At 49.5% G+C, this 27,419-nt stretch overlaps 1 protein-coding gene across 3 annotated transcripts in view; it reads right to left on the reverse strand.

The window, feature by feature from the left end:
* RGS10 (regulator of G protein signaling 10) overlaps positions 1–27,113 on the reverse strand; it is a 41,250-nt gene extending 14,137 nt beyond the window's left edge. Inside the window, exons 1-5 of one of the 3 annotated variants that reach the window (XM_061162765.1) lie at positions 26,932–27,113; positions 26,313–26,411; positions 13,118–13,236; positions 11,862–11,948; positions 404–547 (exon numbers count right to left, since the gene is read on the reverse strand). In XM_061162765.1, the coding sequence (XP_061018748.1) occupies positions 404–547; positions 11,862–11,948; positions 13,118–13,236; positions 26,313–26,361 (399 nt within the window). In that variant the 5' untranslated portion in view covers positions 26,362–26,411; positions 26,932–27,113. The other 2 variants (XM_061162764.1, XM_061162766.1) reach the window with 2 other exon arrangements.
* Between the last annotated feature and the right edge of the window lie 306 nt (positions 27,114–27,419).

The following is a 27,419-nucleotide window of genomic DNA, read 5'->3' on the forward strand; positions in this document are numbered from 1 at the left end:
GGTTCCCTGCCACTTCGGGTCTTGTCCTTGCTTTTCTAGACTTATCTGGTTGCTCCCACCTTTAGCAGTTATCACATGTTGCTTCCTCAGTGTGGGTACCTCAAACAGCTCCAGCCTCCCTTCTAATCTGGTTGAGAAGACTGATAACCCTGCTTGGTCAAACTGTGAGTAGACCAAGAGTAAAGAGGCCTGAGGGCGGATCCGATGGGTCAAATCCTGGGCCTGGCAGGCCAGCCTGTCTCTTTCACCAACCACGCCCCCTCCACGTGCCTCAGGCCACCCAGATGGATGGGACTACTTCTAAGGTGTTCAGTATTTAGTTTTAACCGAATTCTTCCAAACTGAGGAGGGGGGCAGAAATGTCAGTTTTGCCATCAAGGTGCAGCTGGGGAAGTCAGGTTACCTGGTCCTGGAGCTTCTGGAACATCAGTGGATGCGGTTCCTCCAGGATCTTCTCATTGAGGCGGGACTGGCCCTCGACGTTGACTTGGGACGAGGCCTTGCTGGACAGAAAGGTCATGTAGATCTCCTTTGCCTTTTCCTGCATCTGCGGGGAGACACGGGGAGCCTGTCTGTTACCTGTGAGCACAGCCCTTGCCAGCCGGAGCCCAGAAGGAACCACTGCTGGGAGAGCCCTGGGGCATCTGGCTGTGGCTCCAGAGCTAAGCTGAATGGGGGGATCAGGGGGGTGGGGGGGCTCATGGTCACCCTGCCCCTTCCCCTTCCCTTCAATGCATCTGTGGCCACATCTCCTGCTTCAAAATCTACACTATTCATTCCGAAATGAGGACAGAAGGAATCCCAGCCCAGAGTGTGGGACATTGAGTAGCATTCACGACCATCCTGTGAATTCTCCAAATTAAGGCCTCAGGAGAAAATTTTGTTGTTGCTTAGTCACTCAGTCGTGTCCAATTCTTTGTGACCCCATGGACTGTAGCCAGCCAGGCTCCTCTGTCCATGGGACTTCCCAGGCAAGAATACTGGAGGGGGTTGCCGTTTCCTTCTCCAGGGCATCTTCCCAACCCAAGGATTGAATCTGCATCTCCTGCATTAGCAGGCGGATTCTTTACCACTGAGCCACCAGGGAAGCCCCATGAGAACATTACTCAGCCATAAAAAGGAATGAAGGACTGACACATTCTGCAGCATCAATGAGCCCTGAAAGCATTATGCTCAGTGAAGGAAGCCAGACGTGAAAGGCTACATGTTACATGATTCTACTCATATGAAATATTTAGAATAGGCAACTCCACAGAGACAGAGAGATAAGTGGTTGGCTCGGGGAGGGGGGAACAGGGAGTGACTGCTTAACGAGTAAGGGCTTTGTTTGCAGTGATAAACAAGTTCCAGAACTAGACAGTGGTGACAGTTGTATAATACCATAAATGTATCCATTGCCACTGAACTTTAAAATGGTTAAGATGGTGAACATGAGAGCCCTAAAAATGGTTAGTGTGGTAAAAAGTGTGTCTATTTTACCATGGGTGTGCTCAGTCATCAGTCGTGTCCAGCTATTTGCAGCCTTATAGACTGTATCCCACCAGGCTCCTCTGTCCACGGGATTATCCTGGCAAGAATACTGGGGTGGGTTGCCGTTTCCTTCTCCAGGGGATCTCCCCGACCCAGAGATTGAATCTGCATCTCCTGCATTGGCAGGCGGATTGTTTACCACTGAGCCACCGGGGAAGCCCCATGAGAACATTATTCAGCCATAGAAAAAGAATGACGGACTGACACATTCTGCAGCAACATTGATGAGCCCTGAAAGCATTATGCTCAGTGAAGGAAATCAGACATGAAAGGCTACATGTTACATGATTCTTTTCTATTCATATGAAATATTTAGAATAGGCAACTCCACAGAGACAGAGAGATAAGTGGTCGGCTCGAGAAGGGGGAAATGGGAAGAACCACCCAAGAAGCCACAGATTCTTTACAGCCATTGGCAGGCAGATTCTTTACCACTGAGCCACCAGGGAAGCCCTTTTTATTTTACCACAATACCAAAATAATCAAATTAAACAATGAACACATATCCCAGCCAGTGATCAAGCCCCTACTAAGTGCCAAACACATGCTAGGCATTTTATGACTATGGTCCAATTTCCTTAATCCCTTAGGAGTCCAGCAAAGCTCCATCTTCCTGTTACTGCCACGTCCCTGATGAGGACACAGAGGCCAGGAGGGGTGATGTGGCTTATCCAGGGAGCCTGCAGGGAGACAGGACCATCTGACTCCCAAGCCTTGCATTTCTGCTCAGTTTCACACCTGTGACATACATTATCCACCCTCTCCCTGCCCCTGGTAATGCACTGTCAGCCCTGCAGGACTGGGGGTTGTTTTCACAGAACTAGAGATGAGCATTAGCAAGAGATAGAACACTACCGCCTGCCCTGAACCCCAAGTGCAGTTGGCCAGAAGGCATCAGCCCTAAAAGACGCTGCCCTGGGAGGGCTTGTCAGCAGGGTTGGGAAAGGTATGCACACCTGCACTTAGGCATCACCAAAACCCAACAGTGACTGCTGCAGGAATGTGTTGTTCAGTCGCTCAGTCATGTCTGACTCTTTGCAACCCCATGGACTGCAGCACGCCAGACTTCCTTGTCCGTCACCAACTCCCGGAGCTTGCTCAAACTCATGTCCATCGAGTGGGTGATGCCATCCAACCATCTCATCCTCTGTCGTCCCCTTCTTCTCCCACCTTCAATCCTTCCCAGCCTCAGGGTCTTTTCCAATGATGGCAAACACTTTGTCTTACAAACAGCAGGCCTCCAGGCGAGGGTCCTGCAGGACATCCCCTGAGGGCTCTCTGCTCTCTGACATCCTGTGTTCACCCCTCACAAAGCTGTTTCTCCAAACATTAGAGCCCACGCTACAGAGGAAACCAGACAATAAAAACCTCTGAGATGGAGCTGCAGAACTATGATTTGCAAAGGAAGCCAGGAGCTTCTCAGGGTCTACGTAGAAAACTCCACCCTCTCTAGATAGCCCACCTGGGGTCCTGCATGCTGCAGGGCTTGGCTTAGAAAACCCCAGGCTCTGAAAACCCTTTGGGCTCATAGAGACCACCGGAAGGCTTCAATACTTAGTGCTGAAAGGAGGAGAAAAGCAATCCTTTTACTTCTTTTGGTTCCAGGGACTAGTAGACAAAAGATCCTACGAGATGGAGGTCTGACCCATCTCCCGTCACCGAGAAAGAAAACCTTGGGGAGAAGTGGGGGAAGACCACCCAGGTGGGAGCCTTAAGGAAATGTGGCTGTTGCAGGGCACAGGCCGGGAAACCATCGAGGAGACCCAGGGGGCCAGTACATCGGGCCGCCCACCCCTCCAAAACCCACTTATTTCAGGAAGCTCTGAGCCTCCCTCCCACCACCCCCATTCTGTCAGAAAGGAACGTTTTTGGAAAACCACTTCCTGTTTTAACGATAATTCATAAAAGCAGACTTTTAACCAGTCAGATTAGCAAACTCCATGGAGGGCCCGAGAAGAAGAAATAGCTTTAGGCCTCCCTTCCCCCTTGAACATTCATTCAAACACACGCACACACATTTTCCAGATGGATCCAGGCTGTCTTGGGTGGTTCTAAAAAGAAGAAGTGTAATGAGTAGCTTGAGGCTTAGAGGTGGGGGTGAGAGGGGGTGGGGGAGGACAGGAAGCAGGTTTTGGGGGGACGCCTGTAGGTGTACAGGCCTCGGGACTCTCAGCCCCTCTCAGCCCCTCTCAGCTCGGTGTCCACAACCACCCCGAGCATCTGTCGGAGAAGAGTGCAGGGTCCCCAAGGTGCCCGGACATGGACCACCCTCATCTCTGGCTGATGGCTCAGGGTGACGGCTTCGTGGGCAGAGCTTATCTGGCCGGGGTAGGAAGCATGACTGAGAAGGGAAACCCTGAGACTGCCAACCACAAGCTGGTCACAGGAAGGCCTGGTGTCCACGCTGAGGATGCGTAACAAAAAAGAAGAAGCAGGTCTCTTAAGTTATTTGGGGATATTTTCCAGAGTGTGGTTAACCCTATTCTAGTTCCTGTCGGGACAGGGTGAGAATATCCCCCACTGGTGGGGGCCCCCAGGGTTTAGGGCTCTGGGTGTGATGTGGAAGGATGTCTGGCCTCTCTCCTCCAGCTGTTCCAGCCTCCACCAGAGCACCCGCGCCACTGTGGACAGCAGCCACGCGCGGCTCCCAACCCTGCCCCAGAAAGTGCTGGAAAAGGATTGCCCCTGGGTGCAGGCGATGACTCCCGGCATCAACCTGAGGACCCCCTGTTAGAAGCCGTGTGTAGCCAGGTTTGCCTCCAGACACAGACCCCAGCCTCTCTGCCCGGAGCCTTCCTCCCAGCCCGGCAGCGCGTCAGCCAAGAGCAACACCCGGCAGCAGTCAGCACTCAAACCCGGCTCCCAGCAAGTGCACGTTTAGGAGAAGCAAACTCACTTGAGTCTCATCAGCCCCAGAAAGAGAAATCGACCCAGAACAAAGGCAAAGGCATCCGCAGGCCAGAGTGCGGACGAGCGCTGCTCTCTATGTTCTGGCTTCTCTCATTAGTAAATGTGCTTTAACTTTATCCACTGGGAGAGATAAAAGCTTTTACTCCACGTGCCCCTGTAGTTAATGATTTCTCACTGAAACATCTCAAAAGAAAGAAATGCATTTTCTGTCTCCACTTTCTCCCTTCCACCTGCTCCCCCGTCCCTGGCTCCTGCCCTCCCACCAACACCCTTCTTCTGGACCTCTCTCCAGGCCCCCACCCTGCTCACCCCCATTGCCCTCTCGGGATTCTCCAACACCTCGCTGCTTCTGTCTCCTTTGCCAGCTCCTGTCCCTCTGTCCCCCCCACCCCTGCAAATTCTGGGGTTTCCTGAGTTTGGCCCTAGGCTGACCACTTTCCTAACCACATGGTCTCCCAAGATTCCAGCCCATTCCTCTGCCCCAAGCAACTTACCATGCAGATAACTCAGTGTCTAGAATTGTGGGCTTAGATATCCCACAGACATCTCACACCTAACACCGAGAAAAGGAGCGGTCCCCTTCTGGCCTGGGGGGGTCCCCCTGTATCCACTCCAGGAACCTGGGGGTGGTGATCCCCTAACACCCCACTCACCCCTGCACCCTGCCTGTCCCTGAGTCCTGCTCACCTGGCCTGCGTCAGCCCCTCCCCTGCTGTTCCCATCACTGCCAGAGACGGACAAAGGGGCAGGACACATAAGGAAAGGCAAGGATCAAGCCACACACTGCCTATGTTACTATCAGCTTCAGAAAGAGAATGAGGCAAGGAAAAGGTCAAGTGAACGATTTGAGATTACTTCTGAGAAGGGGTTCAGGAAATGGAAAGCAGTTGGAGGAACAGTGAATGACACTGCAGACAGCAGCAGAAAGAAACCTAGGCCCTGCAAGCTTGTGGGGGGTGGGGGCGTGCAAAGTAGCATCCCGAAATGGCAGGAACTCAAGGGTATTTGGGAACTCAGGTGGGAGGGATGAAGGGGGCAGCAGGAAAAAGCCGTTAGATCCCCAGGGTCTGATCACCAGCCCTGGGCAGTCATCTCCTCCCTCCCCACCCACCTACCACCCCCACCCACAGCCTGGAGTTTTCTTCTCTTGAAGACAAAGGTAGGAGGGAAAGGAAGAGATACCAAACTGAACACAAGGGTTAACTGAAAATCCGCACACAGACAGGCAGCAAACTTCTCCCCACCCAGCTCATTGGAAATATGTTTAGTTTATAAGCCTATCAGGCTTGACACCACCAGGATGAGGGCTCCAGTCTATAGAAAACAGAAGCAGAAAAAATTCCATAGAAAGATTTAAAGATAAAGTTGAAATCTCCAAAAGAAAATGTAGGAACTGAAAGGCACAAAGATGAAAAACTAGGAAGGAAGGAAGAGAAAATTAAAGACTCAGTCCAGGGGAGGAGGGCCATCATTGGGAAAGAAACCAGAGAAAACGGAAGGAAAGAAGTTTCAAAAAAAAATAATGATAATAAAAATACGAGAACATTTCCCAGAACTACAAATTTCCAGATGAAAAGGCTCCAGAAAATGTCCCACACAGTGAATGAGCCTCACCCACCTCCAAAGCCTCTGACTGTACAGCTTTAGAATACTGGTGATGAAAAGAGGGTATTATGTTATTCTGGAGAGAAAAAGCAAAGAAAATGAAACAGCTTACATGTAACGTACTGATTCGTAACAAAAATGGAAGATAATGCGACAATGGCTTCAAAGTTCTGAATGAGTTTTAACCTGGAATTCAATTTTATGCCCTGTCGGATTATCCATGAAGCAGGAGAATGGGAAAACAATTAACATTTTCACTCGATAAGATCTTCAAAGGTCTACCTGCCGTGTGCCCTTTCTCAAGAAGTTATGACTGGGCTTGCTCCATTAAGATGAGGAAGTGACTCAGGACAAGTGAGGGCCTGGGTCCAGATGGCAGGAGAGGGGCAAAGGGAGTGGCCACTGACAGCAAAGAAAGACCTGGGGATGTCCGGGTGGGAGCTGTGGCCAGAGGGCCCCAGGAGGGGCCCCCAGGGGAACCCAGACTGCAGAGATGAGAGGCCTAAGCCACATCATAACAAGAAGCATTTCACAGGCTACTAGAAAGTATAAAAAGAAGAAAAGCAAAAAATGGTCCAGGGACTTCCCTGGTGGTCCAGTGGTTAAGAATCCGCCTGCCAATGCAGGGAACACAGGTTCCATCCCTGGTCCGGAAAGACCCCACATGCCTCGGGGAAACTAAGTCCGAGCTCCACAACTGCTGGACCCACACTCCACAAGAAGAGAGCAGCCCCCACTTGCGGCAACTAGAGAAAGCCTGCGAGTAGCAAGGAAGACCCAGCGCAGCCATAAATAATAAATAAATAATTTTTTTTGAAAAAATGATCCAAGAAGAAAAAAAAAAAATGTAATCGTAGCATCCTCTTGGGCTCAGCAGCAAACAATAAACAATAAAGTTTTAATAATGAAAATGCCATAGACAGGGATATAAAGTAAGTAGAAACTCATAGTAATGGTGAAAAGACATCAGTAGAGGATATCGGAGAATGATGAAGTGAGCCAGGATGGGGTGGAGATGCAGGGCAGGCCTGCACCAGGCCCCAGACCACACTATGAGCCGCTGAGTTCCTATCCGCTCCTGCCTGGACCCGGTCAAGTCCATATCAAAGGTCAGAAAGACACAGCCCAAACCAGAGAAAGAGGGAAAGCTGGAGGCTCCTGAGGGCTGACGGGAACGAGACCTTCACACTCCATCCACTTGTGAAGTGAATGAGCTTCACATAAGGAGCACTTTTGGATCTTTAAATTATATATATATATATGTATATATATATATATATATTTTTTTTTTAATAAAGAAGATGATGTGTTAGTCTTTTTAGGAAGACCTTTACGATTAAATAAGAACACCAAACGCTAAAATCCTGGATCAAGTTTTAGTGTTAAATATAATAAAATTAATAAACATGAAGATCCCCTGGCAAAAGGAAATAGCAACCCACTCCAGTATTCTTGCCTAGAAAATTCCATGGACAGAGGAATCTGGTGGGCTACAGTCCATGGGGTCACGAAGGGTCAGAGACAACTGAGCGACTTCACCTTTCTTTTACAGACCCCTCCCTCTGTACTGGTTAACTCTGAACCACTATAAAAAGGCAAGGTACTGTTTGTTACATTTAAATACCAGTGCAAGTTGCTCTCAGAGCTTTGATTATTAGAAATCTTGCACCACCCCACTTCCCCACCCCCACTCAGTTTGGTTTTTACAAATCTGTAGGAGCTGCTGTATCCATTTCAATCATTGTCACATAGTAAATAGGCCCTTTATGCATGAATGAGTAAAAATGAATGAATGAATGAGGGAGAGCCAAAGAATAAACACCTTCTTGGAGCTTTTTCAGAGGTTTTATAAGGCATGAATGTTGCTCTGTGTTAGAAGGTAGATGTATCTCCCATGCTAACTCGCGGGGAAGAAGCCCTTTATAGAAAAATGTCAAACCATAAGGAAATCGCCAACGGAAAGAACGGCTCTGAAAGCTGTCTGCGGAATAGGAACACCTGGCAGTTACAACCCCCAGGAACCCCGAGACGGGAGCGGGGCAAGCATCACCTCCCAACGTCCTAAAGTCCCAGCAGCCCCCATCATAAATACAGAGCTCTGAGACCCTCCCAAACTAAAGGGTTGCTTTCCCGCCGGCCAGGGAAGCACAGACCAGGGAAGGCAGTGAAGGCACAGTATGGGTCCACTGTCTGGAGTTTCTGAGAGTTCAAACCCCAGCAGAACAGACAGCACGCCCCTTTCTCAAGTCTACCCCTAAGACTGTGACTGCAGCTCAAGGTGAGCAGGGAGGCCACGATCCTGCCCACCGCGGGTCCTCAGGGGTCAGCTGACCTGAGTGGCGATCAGGGAGGACCCAGTGAGCCAGGCACCGTCCTAGGCTTGGCACCGAAGACAGACAAAGCTCGCCAACCCTAGAGAGCCCTCATGATAGAGGGAAAGGCAAACTGAACAGGAGATAAATAAATATAAGGTACCAGGTAAGTTGGTTAGAGCTTATGGAGCCATTTGGCTGGATCATGATAGTAAAAGAACCAAACCAGCACCCAGCACAGGTCCAATTTAAACCGAGGCCAAGGTGAGACCAGCCTCCATCTTGCACCTGCCTTAGTTCACGGTAGAGACAGACAGTCGACAAACTCCCTGCCGGCTCAGACGTGATGAGTCCGATTGTGAAATGCAGTTGGGCTGACTTCTCCCTAGGCCATGTCCTCCTCCGCATCTTAAAATTAGTGAAGCAGAACTTAGTTCTGGTTTTACTTCCCTGCTGCCGGACCCGCAAGACCGTCTGGAGCAGAGAGCCAGGCTGCATTCCCGGCTCTGTCTGCACTGAGCCCGTGGGGCCGTGGGCGAGCCACAGCCTAACCTCTCAGACCGCAGCCCCCGTGTCTGGGAAGGTGGGAGGAACGGTCAGGACGCTGAGTGTGATGACCGGGAAGGAGGTGTGGACTCCATGGGCCTCCCGGATGGGACGCTCCGTCTGTCCCAGAGCCATCCACATCTTCAGGCAGCTGATGGGCGAGGCAGCGTTCACTGCCCTGAAGCAATGTCCAGGCCTCAGGACACAAACCCTGGGTGTCAGGGCTGGGGGTGCGGAGAGGGGCTGCTGGATTCTGGAAGCTCTGGCTGTCGGAGCTGGATGGGCCCGTGCACTCCAACCCCGTGGCTTTCCAATCTTTACCTTGGCACCCGGGGTTCTCCGGCCGCGACCCCACCTCCCTCCCAGCACAACGTGCAAACAGGCACAACGAAGCCAGCCCGCCCCCGAACACGAGCCTCCTGCCCACCCCCCGGTCTGCCTTCAGCTCTTCTCTCCAGGCCGTCCTCCCCACAGGCTGTGCCCTCTTCTGGGAACACTCCGCCCACCCCCGACCTCACCCCCATCCCCAAACTCTACTGAGATGTCAGCTGAAGAGTCACTTCCCCAGAGGCCTGCCCCACACCGACTGCCTGTGCTCCCACGGAACCTGCACTTCCCATTTCTGGGTTCGTCGCACTTGCAAAGGCTTGGCGAACAGGGAGCTTCCGCTCTTGGGGCCTGTTCCCTAAAGAGGCTCGGCTGTCTCGTCCCCGCGTGGCACCCATGCTTTGCACAAGGCCTGGCCCTGAGCAGGTGCGCCACAAAGGTCTGGCAAACTGGACCGAAAGGAAGGGCATGTCAGCGTCACGGGCAGGGACACCTGGGAAGCTCAGGAGGCAGGTTCAAGTCCCAGCTCAGCCGTGCAGGGACCTCCGCTGCCCCGTTTGCATGCAGAGGAGCGGCTGGCTGGTCAGCCCCTCGCACCTCCATCACGCAAACTGAGGCAGAAGAGTGGCCATCTGTCCATCTGTCCCGCTTGACTCTGACCTAGGGCTTTAGGGTGAGGCCAGATGAATCCATTGCCCAGGTCAGCATTCATCGACAGTGGCCCCTGGGCTCTGGGCTGGGTGCTGGCGGCCAAGGAGAGCAATGGGTGAGACATCACCCAAGTGTTAGTCACTCAGTCGTGTCTGACTCTTTGCCACCCCAGGACTGTAGCTCACCAGGCTCCTCCATCTGCGGGGATTCTCCAGGCAAGAATACTGGAGTGGCTGCCATTCCCTTCTCCAGGGGATCTTCCTGACCCAGGAATGCAACCTGGGTCTCCTGCATTGCAGGCAGATTCTTTACTGTCTGAGCCACCAGCGAAGCCCAAAGGGCCCAGGCAAAGTCATCCAGTGGGGAGAAGCAAGAAGGAAGCCAATGTCAAGGATCATGCCCAGGATGGCTTTCTGGGCTGACCTGGGAAATCCAGCTCCAGGAATCTCAGAATCCATCTATCCTTGCCCCTGCAGAAGGGAAGGCATAGAACAAAGGCCACACCACTCCATCTTGGGGAAAGAGTGTCTGAGGCAGAAAAGCCTTTGAATAAACCAATGACAGATATTTTCTGCAAACACGTAATGGCTTCTGGCTTCATGGATTCCAGCTTTTTGGAGCCAGAGGCTTAAAAACTGGCAGCCCACAAGCCACATCTGCCCATGGCTATGTTTTGTTTGGCAGGAAACGTTTTACATTTAAAAAAATCAGTTCCGACCCAGAGGAATCGGGTGGAGAGGGAGGTGGGAGTGGGGATCGGGATGGAGAATACGTGTAAATCTATGGCTGATTCATATCAGTGTATGACAAAACCCACTGAAAATAAATAAATAAATAAAGGGGGAAAAAATGAAAAAAAAAATCAGTTCCATCATTTATAAGATTGGATGATTTCACATAAGAATCCAAACGTCCAGCTTCTCTGGAAAAACAGGCAGCGGTTGGACTAAAGATGGGAGAAGATGCCCTAAGAAGCAAGGTCCCTCAGCAAAGACCTAGGTGGGTAGAACCCAAGGCAGGGAAAGCTCAGGCAGCCACAGACCCCAGGGCATTTGCTGCTGAAGTCAGCTAAACAACCAGCCACTGGAGGCAGGACAGGCCACCCTCTAATGCCCCAATCCCCACCACTCCCTACAGCCTCACACCAAAAATCTCCTTCATGCACATTATTACCGGAAGATCCCCTAGAGAAGAAAATAGCATCCCACTCCAGTATTCTTGTCTGGAAAATCCCATGGATAGAGGAGCCTGGTGGGCCATAGGTCCATAGGATTGCAAAGAGTCAGGCACAACTGAAGCCACGTAGCACACACGCATGTAGGCATTTAGCCATGAGCCTCTTAGAAAGACACCAGCACGAGCCTTGTAAACACACCCAATCCACAAGCATCCTTGCCCAGAATCTCCTCCACCTCCCCTGACACCCAACCTTCAGTGGCAGAAAATCCAGCTGACATTGGAATTAAAGACTGCCTCCTGCAAAGAGCACATATTCACCCGGGAGAACAGTCAGAAACTTTCTATGTGGGATCCCTGCCAACTACAAGATGTTTTGTAAAGATATATTGAATAATTGACAATCCATCTGATGCGCCTTATGCTTTTATCACCACGCATCTGCTTTACGACGTCCGTACAAAACGCCAACATGTCAAGCCCTGGAGGGAGCATTCACATAAATTATTCATGAAAAAAAAATCATACTCGATGACAGACTCTCAGTGACTTAAATCGTTATTTCTACTTTAAATATTTGTTCATTTGAACAGCTCCATTTGAAAACAGATTAACACACTCTTTTAAAAATTGTTAATATTTGATCAACACAAGATAGGCTATTCTGTATCTTAAATCCTACCCCAAATCCAATATGATTCGGATTTCTGTTGGCAATTTCAAAATTTATTGGAAAGGTAATTGTAACTTTTTAAGGAAAGAAAAAAAGTTAGCAAGAACACGGTCACAGAGTGAAAGAAGTACCTGCTTTTTATCTTGTGTTTTCTTAAAATCTTCACATGCTAGCCAAAATAAAACATTTTCTTCACTGAATTCCTTTTTTAAAAATTCCTATGGATGAAGAGAAGAAAAAAATATCAAACAGTATTCTACTTAAAAAACAAAGAAACAAATAATGCATTTCCTTTCAAGAAGTGATAAGTCAAAATTCGACAAATGAGCATGTTCACTCACTCTGTAAAAGCTCCACCCCCAAAACAGTGTTATGCTTAATGTTAAAGCTAGAATTTCATATGCATTTGAACTTAATGGTTTTAACATTGTGAAGAAGTGTAAAAATGAAGCAGGAATCTACTCAACAATTCTTAACTAACAATAAATTACCAAAAAGTAAATTAAAGTGGAAGATATATTAGTTCCTTCCAGACAGTGTTTAAACAAAGTACATTCCTCTAAAATCAGGCTCATTTTTTTTTTTTAAACAAAAGAAAAGAAAACATATTAAGCACGTCCAAAAATGCCACAATGAAAACTATTTTAAGTTGGAGATGTGCTTTTTTTTGGCAGATGTTGGGGGTCAGTGGCACAGCCAGCTATCCCAATGTGCATGGAAAAGTTTTCTCCCCGAGATCTAGATGGTGCTTACGGAGGCCCCATGTCCAGGAATGGCTGCCACCTGCTCCCTGGAGTCTGCAAAGGGAACCAACAGTAGGATGGCTTTTGATGACCTGACCCAGGACTAAAGACAGAAGTCAGTGGGACTCAGGCAGATACAGGCATTCTTGAAATTTACAGGTTCTTCAGACACCTGGGATTTCTGGAGGCCATTTCTAGGTAGTCCTGACATTTCCCCATCCGCCTGTCCTCCTTTGAATTCCGCTTCACGTTACCAGCTGTTGTCCAGCCTCTTTCACTCTATGAGCAGTATATCCTGAGAAGCCCCAGCACACGAGAGAACAAGTCTTCACATCAGGGAGACCCTGACCACCCCCTCCTACGTGTCACAGAGCTGGAAATTCTTTGCAGATTCTGCCAGTGGGCACAGTACCTCTTCCCCATCCCCCACCCCTCCCAGTTATATAAAACCAGACATAGTCGGGGCAAGCCCCTCAGTGCTGGTCCATAACCACCCGGGAAAGCGTGCCCACATTGGTCATGACAGGTGAGAAGTTTTCTCTCAAGTTGGGATGGACAGTATCAAAAACTGGCCTGTGTTTCCCCCACAGGCTTCTAAACTTTGTGTGGCGTGTCAATTCTGGTCAACAAGGAAAAAGGCACACCCTAAATCTTTTCACGCCTTCTGGGTCTTCAAGCAGATTCTCCAGGGAAGACGCCCATTTGGCTGTGCTCTTGGGGGTCTGGTGACTGCTGCTGGAGCTCCCATCACTGTCGTGGATGTCTGCAAAGCAAAGTTCAGAGACTGTGTATGTGGTCTAAAGATACTGTCATCTTATAAGGAGCATTATTTTCATCATCATCACCACCACTATGACTAAGACACAGTATCAGGTTACACACCAGAATCTAATCTCTGGGCTAACACAGGGAATTCATTCATTCATTCATTCCTGACAACAACCTTATGAAGTAGGTGCTACCATTCCATTTTACAGATGCAGAAAACTGAGGCTCAGAGTCAAGAAGGGACTTGTCATTTTCCAACACTCCCCATATATCCTTCCTCCACCCACATAGCCACTGGCCGAGCCACAGGCAGCCTTCAGGTCTCCCTCAAGCCCTCCTTCAAGGGACCTTGACTCAACGGCAACTCCTTCCCATTACTTTCTGTGCGCAGTCTTATAATTACCCTGCTGTGTTGTGACTATTTGCACAGTCGGCTCTCACTAGTCTGAAAGCTCCTCTGTGTCTTGATCTTGTATCTCAGGAGGTTGGTCATTGCCTGGCACATAAAGTAAGTACCAGAGCTGGGAAAGGGAGGCAATGGACATAGGTGCCAATTTTAAAGGGACGCCAAAAAATTCAGGCATCAGATGAAAGGGATTTTCATGCAATATATTGAAAAACCAAAATTAATGCAAAAAATTCCATAATGAGCAAAATACTAAAGACAGAGTCGTTATAACTGAGTTTTCCTGTGCCCCTCAGACTCCATTCTGGCTCGGCATCACACCGATACGATGGACAAAGACTGAATGAGTTAATGACTGCACACGCCCATCTCATGCACTCTCTTACTCTTGCCTCCAAAAAGAGCCTCTTGATTAAAGGAAAGGGGACTGGAACCGCCAACTCACACACTCTGGCTACTTGCCTAAAGGAGGAAGCAATAGCACAAACACATCTCATCTCACTTGGCCCCTCCCTGGAGTCAAGGGAAACACCATGGAATGTCACTTCAGATGGGCCCAGGTTCCAAAGCCATCTTGGCCAATTTGAACTACGTGCCTGGGTGTTCTGCTCAGCCACTCACTTGTGTCCAACTCTTTGCGACCCCAAGGACCGTAGCCAGCCAGGCTCCTCTGTCCATGGGATTGACTCAGCAAGAAAACTGGAGTGGGTTGCCATTTTCTCCTCCAGGGAATCTTCCCAACCCAGGGATCGAACCTGCATCTCCTACATTGCAGGCAGATTCTTTGCCACTGAGCCACCAGGGAAGCCCTTGAACTATTAATATGTGAACATGGGCAAAACTCTCTGCAAGATGAAGATAATCTCTGCATCTCTTGGGGTTATCAGAAGGATTAAAGAAGGAAACACATTAGGCACCTAGATGTTCACAGTGGACCCTCAAGAAATACTAGTTCTTCTCTCTGCTTCCTTAAAAGTATAATCTATCAAGTGAATATTTTTATAACTAATACTTCTTTTTCCATTGCTTTTTTTCAAAGTATAGTTATGTCTCTCTAAAGAAAAGTTTGAATCTGGGAGAAAATAAACTTTAAATCAGGGCTCCCCAACCTCTGGGATCTAATGCCTGATGATCTGAGGTGGAGCTGATGTAATAAAAATAGAGTGCACCATAAATGTAATGTGCTTGAATCATCCGGAAACCATCCCCTCACCGCTCCGGTTCATGGGAAAATTGTCTTCCATAAAATCAGTCCCTGGTGCCAAAAAGGTTGGGGACTGCTGCAAGAAATCGGCAAAACAAATCATTTTAAAAGGATAAATCTTAAAAGTCTTATGAATATTAATTGCTGCAGGTAGCTAGGGGGCCATATGGTTTCAAATGCTTTTAGAGGAACGTTGTACCAGAATATGATGAACTTCGAAGTACCGTCGCTTCCGTGATCTCTCATGTACTACTGGGGGTCAACACAGGTTCATTTCTGTGAACAGCAGAGATTGCATTCTCCCAGCATCTTGCCACTAGGCTAAATAAACCAGAAGCAATACACTTTGGTGATGGAGTAAGAGAATTGTTTGGGACAAAGCCACTCCTTTGAGAGGCAAACTGACTCAAACATCACAAATGGACCTGATGCTTCTCTAAAGTGAATCTCCAGTTCGTGGATATTAAATTAGTTCTCTGCTCTCTTTGCAAATGCTAAAATGGTAAGCTTCTGAACACTGTGTTTCTTCCCAACGAAGTATAAATCAAATTAAAAGATCATTATCATAAGGAATTTCTGCAGCAGGGTTCATTCTGCCAAGCATTTCACAAATTTACTCTCTGTTCTCTGCCCGAAGAATACAGTTTGACGGTTTTCTCCACTTCCCCAGCAGGTCTTCTCTTAAGTAAATAAATTAGAGACACAATTTGCTGTTCCAGGAATAAAACCTTAGGCAGCCAGAACTTTCTCTTGCCATGGCAGAACAACTCCTTTCTCTATAAGTTTTCAACCTTGGCCTGTGGTGATTCCAAAACTCTCTGACATTCTTTTCAATAATAAATGAAACCACAATTGGGTTTTCACAGTTTCATGGTCTTGCAAGTAAATATAGTTGGTGGATTCCCATTTAGCCAACAGAGTGCTCTGGTTAACTAGGTCTTCTGGTTAAGTGAGAGACAAGATAGCTGTCTTATGAGACACCAGGAGCCAATCGCTTCCTCCCTCCCCTTTTCATTTCATTCTCTACTCATTTTGCATATTAGGTGTCTGTGCCAGCTTTCTGTGCCACTTGACAAAAAGTTTTACAACTCAAAACCCACTCATCTGATCTAGTCTCCTTATTTAATAGACTGAGACATAAAGGTTCAGAGGTAAGGTGACGCAGCTAAGGAACTGCTGGATGGACCAGTATTGGGACTTAAATGTACAGGCAATTGTCCCCACCAGGACCACCTCCTTGGAACCCCAGGGTTCCTCGGAACACAGGAGGTTGCAAACGGGTGACCCTTCCTTTCAGTTCCCTCCTGGGCTACCGTTTCCCTTCCATCAATATTGTGAAATACATCTATGGCCGACACTGTTACAGAAGGCATAGAATTTTTAGGGCTAGCCCAGAAAGCATACCAAGATACAGTAGGCATCCCCATAACCATGGCTATTGACTTCTGGCTTTGGTGCTCTGGATAAAGAGAAATTCCTTCTTTGCTTTTTTGCTCACCTTCTGCCCTAACAGTTCTTACTATAAGAATCTTCTAGTCACACTCTTCTGTCATGTGTTTTCACTTCTCCAGAAATATTGGTTCGAATTTTGCAAAGACTTCCCGATTGTCTTTCAATTTTGATTAAGGCCTCTGCCTCTGCCTTAAAAAACAAAAAATCCTTCTTGATTGTATCAATATACATAGATAGCTCTAGTTAGAGCAACATTTGCAAACTCCATTCACTTAATGGTGTCTCTCTTTTCCAAGTCATTATCCCCAGCTTCCAATGAGCCTGGCAGAGGTCCACTCCATTTGGCACTGCCCTAGAGACTGCCTCATCACCTGAGGCATTTCCGTTCCTCGGGAGCCTCTGCACAAGGAGACTTCCACTATTTTCCAATGCATACAAGTAAGGATTTCCTAAGACAACTTGGTTCACTTTAAATATTACAATCAGTCCGGCGATGTCCAGGAGAAAGAAATAACCTTTCTTCATAGCAATCAGATATACTTCTGAGCTTAAGAATAAAGCAAAACCCAGAGGTAAAGAATCCACCTGGAATGCAGGAGATGTGGCCAGAGCAGAGGGTTCAGTCCCCCTTGGGCAGATCCCCTAGAGGAGGACATGGCAACCCACTCCAGTATTCTTGCCTGTAGAATCCCATGGACAGAGGAGCCTAGTGGACTATGGTCCACAGGGCTGCCCAGAGTCAGACACGACTGAGCAACTATAACAAGGGTACCCAGCTTCCCAGTTCCTCCCCAGTCCCTAGCACTTGGAAACACAAAGGTCCAACACTCTCCTTTCCTTTTTCATTGACAAAAGTTTCCGCTTTAGATAGGTTACACAAGAAGGTAGGTTTGGAAATTACAGGCAGGGGGACTTCCCTGGTGGTCCAGTGCCTCCACAGCAGGAGGCATGGGTTCCATCACTGTCTGAGAACTAAGATGCCACAGGGCACAGTCAAAAAAAAAAAAAAAGAAAGTACAGGAGGAAAAAAGTTAAACCTATCTATCTAGCAGCTTTAGGACCACTCAAGTTAGTAAAGAGCCGTTGGTGATAACATTTGTTTGTTTCAATTTTGTTCAGCTCTGCACACTTGTTGTCATTTAGATCAGCTGCAAAGCATTTTTGCAATGAAAAAAAAGTAGGTTTTTTTTTTTTTTTTTACCTCCTGGGCCCTTCAAAGTATTTTAGATTTTCAGATTTTTGCAGGCACAATACTTACTTTTCAAGAAATTCATCTTCAGATGAGTTTATCACAGGCTAGTAGTAACCATTGCACTTATAAATTATTCACAGCATGCTGGACACTAGCTATTCCGAGCTTTTTCTGTAGGTTAAATCATCTTGTTCTCACAATGACCCTCTGATGTGATTAAGATTGTTCCCACTTCACAGATGAGGAAACTGAGGCACACTAATTTGCAAGGGTCACCCAGCTTTGGAAATGGGGACTCATGGTCCAAGCCTAGGCAGCCTTGGCTCCAAAGCACAACACACCATTTGCCACTGGCTTGACTGCCATCTTTATTTTTTATATCTGCTGATCTTCACCCTCACAGAGGCCAGAACATGCCAGCCTTGAAAAGAGTGGTAACAATTATGTGGGAGAAGACGGTGAAACTAAGGGTCTAACTCCTCGCAGACAAAATCCCACACACGACTGGGCCAGAATCATCCAGCACATAAATACAATGGGCATATGCTTTCATTTACGTTGGCGCTGTTCTGTGCAGTCTCTGACTTCAGTAAAAGCTGTTATTGCAAAACCAGTGCCGCATCCAGGTGCAGAGGCCTGAGGAGGGTTGCCTGTAGCACATTCTGTGATACATTATTTGTAGATGCTATGATGTCATATCTGCCAGAGACCTTCTCCAGACATTAATTCCTTGGAAATCCACATTCAAAAGGCATCTCTAACATTCATCACAACTGAATGCTCACAGTACAAATTCTTGCTATTCGTCTACAGGAAGGTCTGAGTAATGATCCTGAGACAATTTCCCCAAGCCAAAGATTTTAGTAAAATCTCAATATCCAGCTTCCTCAACAGCAGAGTCAACTTACATCCTCAAAGGGTTTGTCAAAGGCACCCCCTCAAATGCACGGCTTATTTTTAAAAAAATAAACATTCAAGCCCAGGAAAAGGCAAAAACGTTAGCTCTAAATTCTAAAGTGGTTGGTAATACACACAGACACACAGACACACACACACCAGACTCCTTTAAAATACGCAGGGAAAGTACACACCCCACAAAACTTATTCAAAACCTTGTATCACCTACATCACGCCAAACATTACATTTTTAAAAAAGTCATCCCAACTTAGAAGCGGAGAATCTGTTTTTAAAATTGGTGATCCATGGAGGGCTCCAGAGAAACTGGGTCATGGAAACCCTCTATCTAAATATTCCTTAAGTGTTTATCAGCTCCAGTATCTAGCTTCTGAGAATAACGACCCTTCAGGCATGCAATTCCCTTGGTGGGAAGGTTTGCGAGAACTGCCATTAGCAGAAAATAAAAATAAAAACGTTTTGAAATAATCATACTAATAGAAAGCATCAAAGACCAGAGCAAGCCCACAGGCTGGAGAGGTCAGCGCAGAAAAGGCCTCATTGGCGTTTTCCCACGAGGTCTGAAGCCTCAAAAAAAAAAGTCAAGTGCTCAGCGACCCCCAAAAAGGCCCCCTGTGTACCTGTGACTGCACCACACACCCCCGACCCTACTTTGCCTACCAGCACCCAGCGATGGCTGAATGGAGGGCATATCAGCTCCAGGGATGGGGACCCTGCTTACGTGCCATGCCCTGGGGGTCCGCCTGGGGACGCGTCCACGCAGCCCCACACTCCGCCGTCTTCTCAGAGACGCGTTGTACAAGACGGGCAGGGGCTACGGGGCTCCTGAGCACCCTTGGGTCTGGAGGAAAAACAAGCCTCAACATCCTCTTTTGAGTGGACTAAACAACAGATGGCCACTGGTTTCCAGTTTCTACCAGAGGGAAGGAAATAAGAACGCCAGACTGTTATTTGTAGCCTCCTAGAGTCCTCACTTTCTAGGCAAAAGCCCAGAAAAAATAAAACTCCCCAAGAGCCCAGTTCTGGAGGTGAAAGTAAAGACCCTGACAGCACTTTTTTCTCACTTTCCAGAAGCCCCTGTGCTTCCTCTGGAACCAGTTATTGTTCAGTCGCTCAGTCGTGTTCGACTCTTTGCGACCCTGTGGATTGCAGCACGCCAGGCTTCCCTGTCCATCACTGTCTCCCGAAGTTGGCTCAAACTCATGTCCATTGAGTCGGTGATGCCGTCCAACCATCTCATTCTCTGTCGCCCCCTTCTCTTCCTGCCTTCAATATTTCCCAGCGTCAGGGACCAGACATGTATGCAGAAATGTACCCTCACTCTCCCCTGGAGTCCGACTCTTGTGACCACATACTATGGCCCTCCAGGCTCCTCTGTCCCTGGGACTCTCCAGGCAAGAATACTGGAGTGGGCTGCCATTTCCTTCTCCAGAGGATCTTCCTGACTCACGGATCTAACTCTGGTCTCCTGCATTACAGGCAGATTCTTTACCAACTGAGCCACCAGCAAAGGCCCACCCCGAACCCTGGCCCCTACACTGGGGCAAATGAGCAACTTTTCCCCTCCAGTGTCTGTAGGGAAGACTGTGTATTTCTTGAGAGTAAGAATTGTGTCTCCCTCAGGGCTCACAGTGCTTGGCATTCATGTATAGATTTACAGTGATAACAGTTTTCCGACAGATTGTTGGGGCGGAGGGCAAGGCAGAAAGGAGGGTGATGGTTGTACAAAGATCTGGCATGTACTGAACACCGATTACCTCCCGTCTCAACCTGACCACAACCCTTGGAGGCTGGGTCCCTCACTGGCCCATTACAGATGAGGACACCAAGGCAAGCAAAGGAACAAGCCAGGAGCTAGATGAGCTAGGACTCAACCCTAGGCTGTCTGGCTGCAGAGGCTTCAAAGAGAAGGGCAGAGTAAGATGCAAGAAACAAAAGGCAGGCCCCTTAGATGCCCATCAGCAGACGAGTGAATAAGGAAGCCATGGTACATATACACTATGGAATATTAGTCGCCATTAAAAAGAATTCATTTGAATCAGTTCTAATGAGATGGATGAAACTGGAGCCCATTATACAGAGTGAAGTAAGCCAGAAAGATAAAGACCATTATAGTATACTAACACATATATATGGAATTTAGAAAGATGGTAATGATAACCCTATATGCAAAACAGAAAAAGAGACACAGATGTATGGAACAGACTTTTGGACTCTGTGGGAGAAGGCGAGGGTGGGATGTTTCGAGAGAACAGCATTGAAACATGTATATTATCTATGGTGAAACAGATCACCAGCCCAGGTTGGATGCATGAGACAAGTGCTCAGGCCTGGTGCACTGGGAAGACCCAGAGGGATCGGGTAGAGAGGGAGGTGGGATGGGGGATCAGGATGGGGAATACATGTAAATCCATGGCTAATTCATGTCAATGTATGACAAAAACCACTACAATATTGTAAAGTAATTAGCCTCCAACTAATAAAAATAAATGAAATAGATAAATAAATAAATAAAATGAATGTAATGCAAAAAAAAAAAAAAGGCAGGCCCTTTTTCTCAGGGAACTTAAAATTGACAGAGAAGATGAGGCCAGGCATTCCCTGATGGCCACTGCCTGCCTTGCCACGCACTGTATGAAGTTTTCTTCACTGGCCCATGAAGGAATGAGAATGAGCAGGAGGAAATATTTACCAAGTGAGCTGTGTTGACCAAGTAAAGGCAGCCTGGGGTTGTCTTCTTTAAGTAAATAAATACATTTATTTACATGGTACAAAAGACAAGAGCTACAGTGGGACAGGTCTTCCTATCCTTCCTGTCCCTCAACGACCCAGAGCCTCTCACTAGAAGCAACAGCCTCTAGAAGATTCTTGTTATCAGGACAGTTCTTTACATGAGATTGTATCTTTCCTACTACTGGGGGGTGTTGAAACATCCTTCATTTGTGGGATGATAAAGACGTGTGGGATGATAAAACCAGTCCATCCTAAAGGAAATCAGTCCTGGGTGTTCATTGGAAGGACTGATGTTGAAGCTGAAACTCCAATATTTTGGCCACCTGATGCAAAGAGCTGACTCATTTGAAAAGACCCTGATGCTGGGAAAGATTGAAGGTGGGAGGAGAAGGGGACGACAGAGGATGAGATGGTTAGATGGCATCACCGACGTGATGGACATGAGTTTGGGTAGACTCCAGGAGTTGGTGATGGACAGGGAGGCCTGGCGTGCTGCGGTTCATGGGGTCGCAGAGAGTTGGACACGACTGACCAACTGAACTAAACTGAAAGATGGTTGACGATGGTGTTGTTGGCTTTTAATGTTCTGATTGGAGAGGGAGAGAAAGAAGGAAAAAAGGAAGGAAGGAGGTGAAGCAAGGCAACAGGGAGGCAGGGAAGGGAAAAGAAAAGCCAGCACGTCACACTCACTCTCAATGTTAACACAGGTGAGCTAAGAGGACAAAATGGATACTGCGTGAGGTCACACCAGCAGCTCTGGGCTCGGGTCAGAGCTCTGAGTCCTTCTCAGATAGGCGGCTCCAGACTGTCCCTGTCCCTTGGAAGTCTCTGCACGATCCAAGCAGAGACAAGAGGGTGTGTCTCCGGTGCTGAGACGGAGGGAGGCAGGAGGTCTGGGAAAGCGGGTCTCCTGGCCTTCTGGGAGGACACAGGAGAGAGGAGGGGGGGCCAGGAGAGAAGGTAGGCCAGAAGGTAGGCTCAGTCCCTGAGCACACCCCCGATGAGGGGCAGCAGCACCAAAGCACAGGCCCTGGGCAGGGCCCTCGAGAGCAGGGTACTTGCTTGGGAGGGAAACCAGTCCCCGGAAGCCTGCAAGGCACTGTTTCGCCCCAGTGGACGCTCCTGACAGCTCTTATCGGGGAGCCGCTGCTGTCGCCCACGCGGGCCCCTCTGCCCCCTGCTGCCACCCCCGGGGTTGCTGCCCTGGAGAGCTATCTGGGGGAAGCAGAAGAAATGGGTGGGAGTAAATTTAGTGCAATTTAAACAGCAAGTTCCCAAAGCCCAGCAGCAGGAGCCCAAGGGGATTACTCAACCCCAGGGAGGGAAGTGACTCAGTTCACCCAGGAAACCGGAGGACATGGCCCTGCCCAGCACCTGCCTAGTTTCCACAATTTCTAACAGTGAGGGGAAAAAAAAACACATCGGTTCCAATACAAAGTCTGTGAAGACAAGTAAAGCACCCCGAGCACCTGGCACCCACCAGTCCGCAAGCTGCCCGTGCCCGTGTTCAGAGTTGGCACGGAGGACTCAGCCAGCATGGAACACGCGTGTATAAACGATGCCGCTCTCCCAGCCCATCCTCTCTGCCTCCTTCCTTCTCTCTGAACCCACAGGCCAGCCCAGTGATGTTCTGCAGGGAAAATTTCCCCCAGCAGCCAAGCCAGTCCTGCTGTCGGGTTGTTATAACAAAGACATTAAATTGTTATGTCAACTGTCATCTTTAAATAAAAACTTAAGCCCAGCAATAAATCTGCAGCTGGTCCCAGAGGTTTAATGGGATAATGTATAACAGGCTCCGGGCTGGGTGGGGGAATTCCCCCGGTCGTTCAGTCCTGGTCTGGTCACACGGGGCGGTGGAAGGCTATGGCTTTGGCTTTTGTTTTCAAGTGAGGAGCATCCCAGGTACCATCAACATCACAAGTCATTGTGGGGGGCAGGGTGGGTGCAGGGAATCGTCCAGGGTTCCTCACACTTCAGTAGCCTAAGAATCAACTGAGCGCTTGTCAAAAATGCAGCCAACACTCCCTCCCACCTTGGGTGCCCAAGACAGAATCAGAGAGAGGAGGGGTCTGGGTCATGGCCTGGAAAGCTGCATTTTATCAGACCACCCCCACCCCCTTGTGGTTCATGAACACACTTTGAGAAACCTCAGAAAGGAGAACATTCACACTTTGAATCACACTTCGAAACTTGGAATTAAGGGTTGGGAGTGCCAAACCTCAGTTTAAAGACATGGTCTCCAATGAGATTTTGTGGAAAAATGGAAAAGGTTTGGAGTAAAAGGAGCTGGGAGGCAGGACTGCAGCCAGGTCCGAGTCACGGTCCAGCAGGGATGGATCGAGTTTTTGAGGGGCCAGATGCTTATACAATTTGGACAGCCACTTTAGGAAAATAATTCAGAATCACCAAAAAAGAAAAAAAAAAAGTTCAGTCCAGGGTCCCCTGGATCACTTGGCTGGCTTCCCAGTGCCTTTGCCTCGGGGCCCACATTCCCCTTTTCTCACTGCTGGGTGGTGATGACCAAACTGGCAGAGGCTCATTTGTCCTTTCCTATCCAGAGACAGACGTTAACCCTAAAAATCATAAAGAAATCAGGCTCCTGGAAGCCAGACATTTAACACCAATCCATGATTTTTAGCTATTGATCTTTCTATCAGCGACCTAACCACATTTCATCAGCCTTAAAGTGTGTTACTCTGAAAGAGGTACACTCCACCGGTATCCCTAAAACTGGTATCCCAGTCTTTCTGGGGTACAGTCTGCACATATGCAACAGCACCCTAAAACCATGTGTGATCCATAATCTGTTCTATTTGGAAGACCTCACCCCAAAAGTGACCTGTGTAGGGATGTTCAAAGCAGCTCTATTTATAATAGGAAAAAGGTGGAAAAGATAACAGCTAACCATTATACTCAGTTATGCCAGGCACTGTACTGGGGACTTTATATATATTTATACACATATATATATAATATAATATTTTATTTTATATATATGCTTTTGTATATTTAGTTCCACAACTCTATGAAATCCACTGTACAGATGGGAAAATGGACACATAAGTATGCTGGTAAACCAGCTCTCCTAGGAAAAAAAACAACAACAACTTGATTTTTAACATCTGCTGATTTCCATGGCGGAAATGGCCACTAATAGCCAATTTCAAGCTACCTGTGGTTTAGCAACCAGGTCCCAAATTTCCCATTTAGCAATGGACTCTGAGGTCAAGTAACTTGCTCAAGGCAGCTGAATGCTAGAGTCAGGGTAGGAACAAGGGATGTAAGTAACTTCAGAGTCCAGGCTCTGACCACCACTCCTTTGGCCTGTGAACATCCAACAATAGGGAATGGCTAAATCGAATGGCTCAGACAGTAAAAAATCTGCTTGCAATGCAGGAGACCTGGGTTTGATCCCTGGGTCGGGAAGATCCCTTGGAGAAAGAAATGACTACCCAGTCCAGCATTCTTGCCTGGAGAATTCCATGGACAGAGAAGCCTGGTGGGCTACAGTCCATGGGGTCGCAAAGAGTCAGACACAACTGAGTGACTATCACTTTCAAAGTGAACAACAACAGAGAAATCCTTTGACTCACAGGCAACACAGAAAGGTTTACATGACCCCTAATACTAACACTAATATAAGCAATTTACAGTAACTCTATGGAGTCCTACTTTGAGTTGCTCTCAATATTTGAGGGAACAATTTGCAAAATATGATGGATGGGAAAGCAGTTTCAATTCAGCATTTAAGGAGGGGTATTTTATTGCCATCCTGCAGGTCCTTGTCTGCACAGAGATAGCGCACCTAGTTAGAGAAGGAAATGGGGAACCACTCCAGTATTCTTGCCTGGAGCATCCCGTGGACAGAGGAGCCTGGTGGGCTGCTGTCCATGGGGTCGCACAGAGTCGGACATGACTGAAGCAACTTAGCATGCATGCATGCATTGGAGAAGGAAATGGCAACCCACTCCAGTATTCTTGCCCGGGGACGGGGGTGCCTGGTGGGCTGCAGTCGATGGGGTCTCACAGAGTCGGCCCGGATTGAAGCGATTTAGCAGCAGCAGTGCACCTAGTAGTGGAGGTGGGACTTAGACTCAGTCAATCTACTTTCAACTCATCCTCTTAACCACAGTGTCCCACATAAAATAAGACACAGGTGAAAAAAAGATAGGGGCCAACATGTACAGGCTCTCCTGGTACCAGCAGAAGCGACTCTTGGAGTGGGAAGTGGCAGAAAAGCCTCTGAACCCAGAGTCAGGCTGAGCTGGGTTTGAAAGATTCTCCATCACCTAAGTGTGACTCGGAGCAAGTTACCTAACAGCTCCCTGGTGGCAAGGGCCGAGGACAATGCCTATTTCAATGGGTTGCCCTAAGGGTGAAGAGAGAATTCACAGAACACGTACTGGGTCCCACTTGGAGCGCTCACAGGGGCTAAGATGAAAGGAACAAAAAGGGTGAGATGGTTGGAATCAGGGGCATGGTTTCATCTTCACCAGGAGCTCTTCGTCCTATCGAATCGCTCCGAAGAACTGTGGTTGGTCCAGAGTGACAGGCTGGTCCAGAGTGACAGCCAAGCTGAATCCTTTGTAAGGTCTGTTGTTTCCTGGCGCGAACTGCAGATGCGCCCTTCACCTGGTATTCACCCTCCTTCCCCGCCCTACATTTCGGCTCCTCGGCGCAAAACCGAAGACGCCCAGCAGCCCAGGCCGGGCCGCCCAGTCGGATGCCCCGGGTCCCGGAGTGCCTTCCGCGGGCTCCGCGCTGGCGTCTTTCGCACCAACGCCCGCAGCGGAGGCGGAGACCTCCAGAACTCCGTTCTGCTTTCGGAATCTAGAGCCCATACTACCTCCAAAGTTTGGATGTTTTGGATCTCCTTTTTCTCCCAGACCATCACTAAAAAGAAAACGGCTGTTGTTCCTCCTTTCAGACAAACTTCCTCCCCAGCGCGCGTCTCGGGACTCAGCGCTCCCGCTGCGGCTGGGACTGCGGGGACGCCGGACAGAGCAGGGAGAAGTGGCGCGTCCTGCCCGGGGCATCGCGGAGCCGCGCCCGACCCCGGGCAGGAGGGAAGGATGCCCGGGGGGGTGGGCAGCACCGGCCCGGGCGGCTCATCGGGGCCCCTGGGGGCGCCCCAATCCCCAGCCCGCGGAGCCCTGGGAGCCGCTTACCTGACGGCGGCCGCTTCCTGCTCAGTCGACTCACTGCGCGGTTAAACATCGCCGCGAGCACCCCGGGGAGGAAGGAGGAGCAGCCGGGCTGCGCGGCGGCTGAGCCGGAGGAAGGCGAGGAGGAGGAGGCCAGAGGAGGAGGAGGAGCTGGCTCAGCACCGCCCCGGAGCGCGCGGCCCCCACCCTGCCGCCCTCTTCCCCGCCAAGCGCCGCGTGGCGCGATCCGTGCGCCCTACCGGCCCGCCCCCGTGGGGGCCCGGCGGTCCCGCCCCGGGGTGCCTGGGCGGGCAGGGCGCACCCGGGTGACTCCCAAACGCCGGGAGTCCAAGAGCCCGGCTAAGAGCCCAACAAGGCGCGCACTCGCTCGGAAGTGGCCCGCGCCGCCCGAGACTTAGGAGCCTTGCCCTGGCTGTTCGCGCGTCCCGGGGATCCCTAGCCGCCTGGCGGGGTTCTCCAGAGATGCCGCCCGAGCCCCGCCCAGCCCTGCCCTGCTCCCAGCTCCAGCGCCCATCCCGGCCTCCCGGCCTCTCCCTGCAGCCCGGAGAAACGGGCGCAGATCCTCCGGCGCAGTGCGCTTCGTGATTCCAAGCGCTTTGGCTGGGCGGCAGGTGAGGGTCACCTCCTGGTTCCGAGACCGGAAAGCCGAGATCTCGTGGTTCTGCAAAGCCCAAGTGCAGCCCACGGCCTTCGCCCTCTTGCCCTCGGGTTCCAGGATCGCTGCGCTCCCCGGCCGGCCCGACGCCGTTGGCGCTGGGCCTTCCTACGGCCGCGAAAGCCAGCGGGGGCGTCGCCTGGCCCCGGGCCGCGATGTCCGCGGGCGGAGCGAGCCGAGCCCGCGCGGGTGGGCGCCCTCTCCCGGGCCGCGCTGCGCGGGCACCGACACTTGGGCGCCTCCTGCTCTTGGTCTTGAGGCTCCAAGGGCCAACCTCGGGGGAATTCCGTAGGGCCCCCTCCAGTTTCAGCGCGGAAAGATGCCTCTGTCCGGCACGCCGGCTGGCAGGAGAGCCTGACTTTGGGCGCCACTCACGTGGTGCACCTGTCGGCAGGGCCTTGACGATCAACCCTGGAGATCACTCAGGCCGCACTGAGCTCCGCTTCTGATTCCTC

The sequence above is a fragment of the Dama dama genome, chromosome 15 (assembly GCF_033118175.1).
Source record: "Dama dama isolate Ldn47 chromosome 15, ASM3311817v1, whole genome shotgun sequence".
NCBI lineage: Eukaryota > Metazoa > Chordata > Mammalia > Artiodactyla > Cervidae > Dama > Dama dama.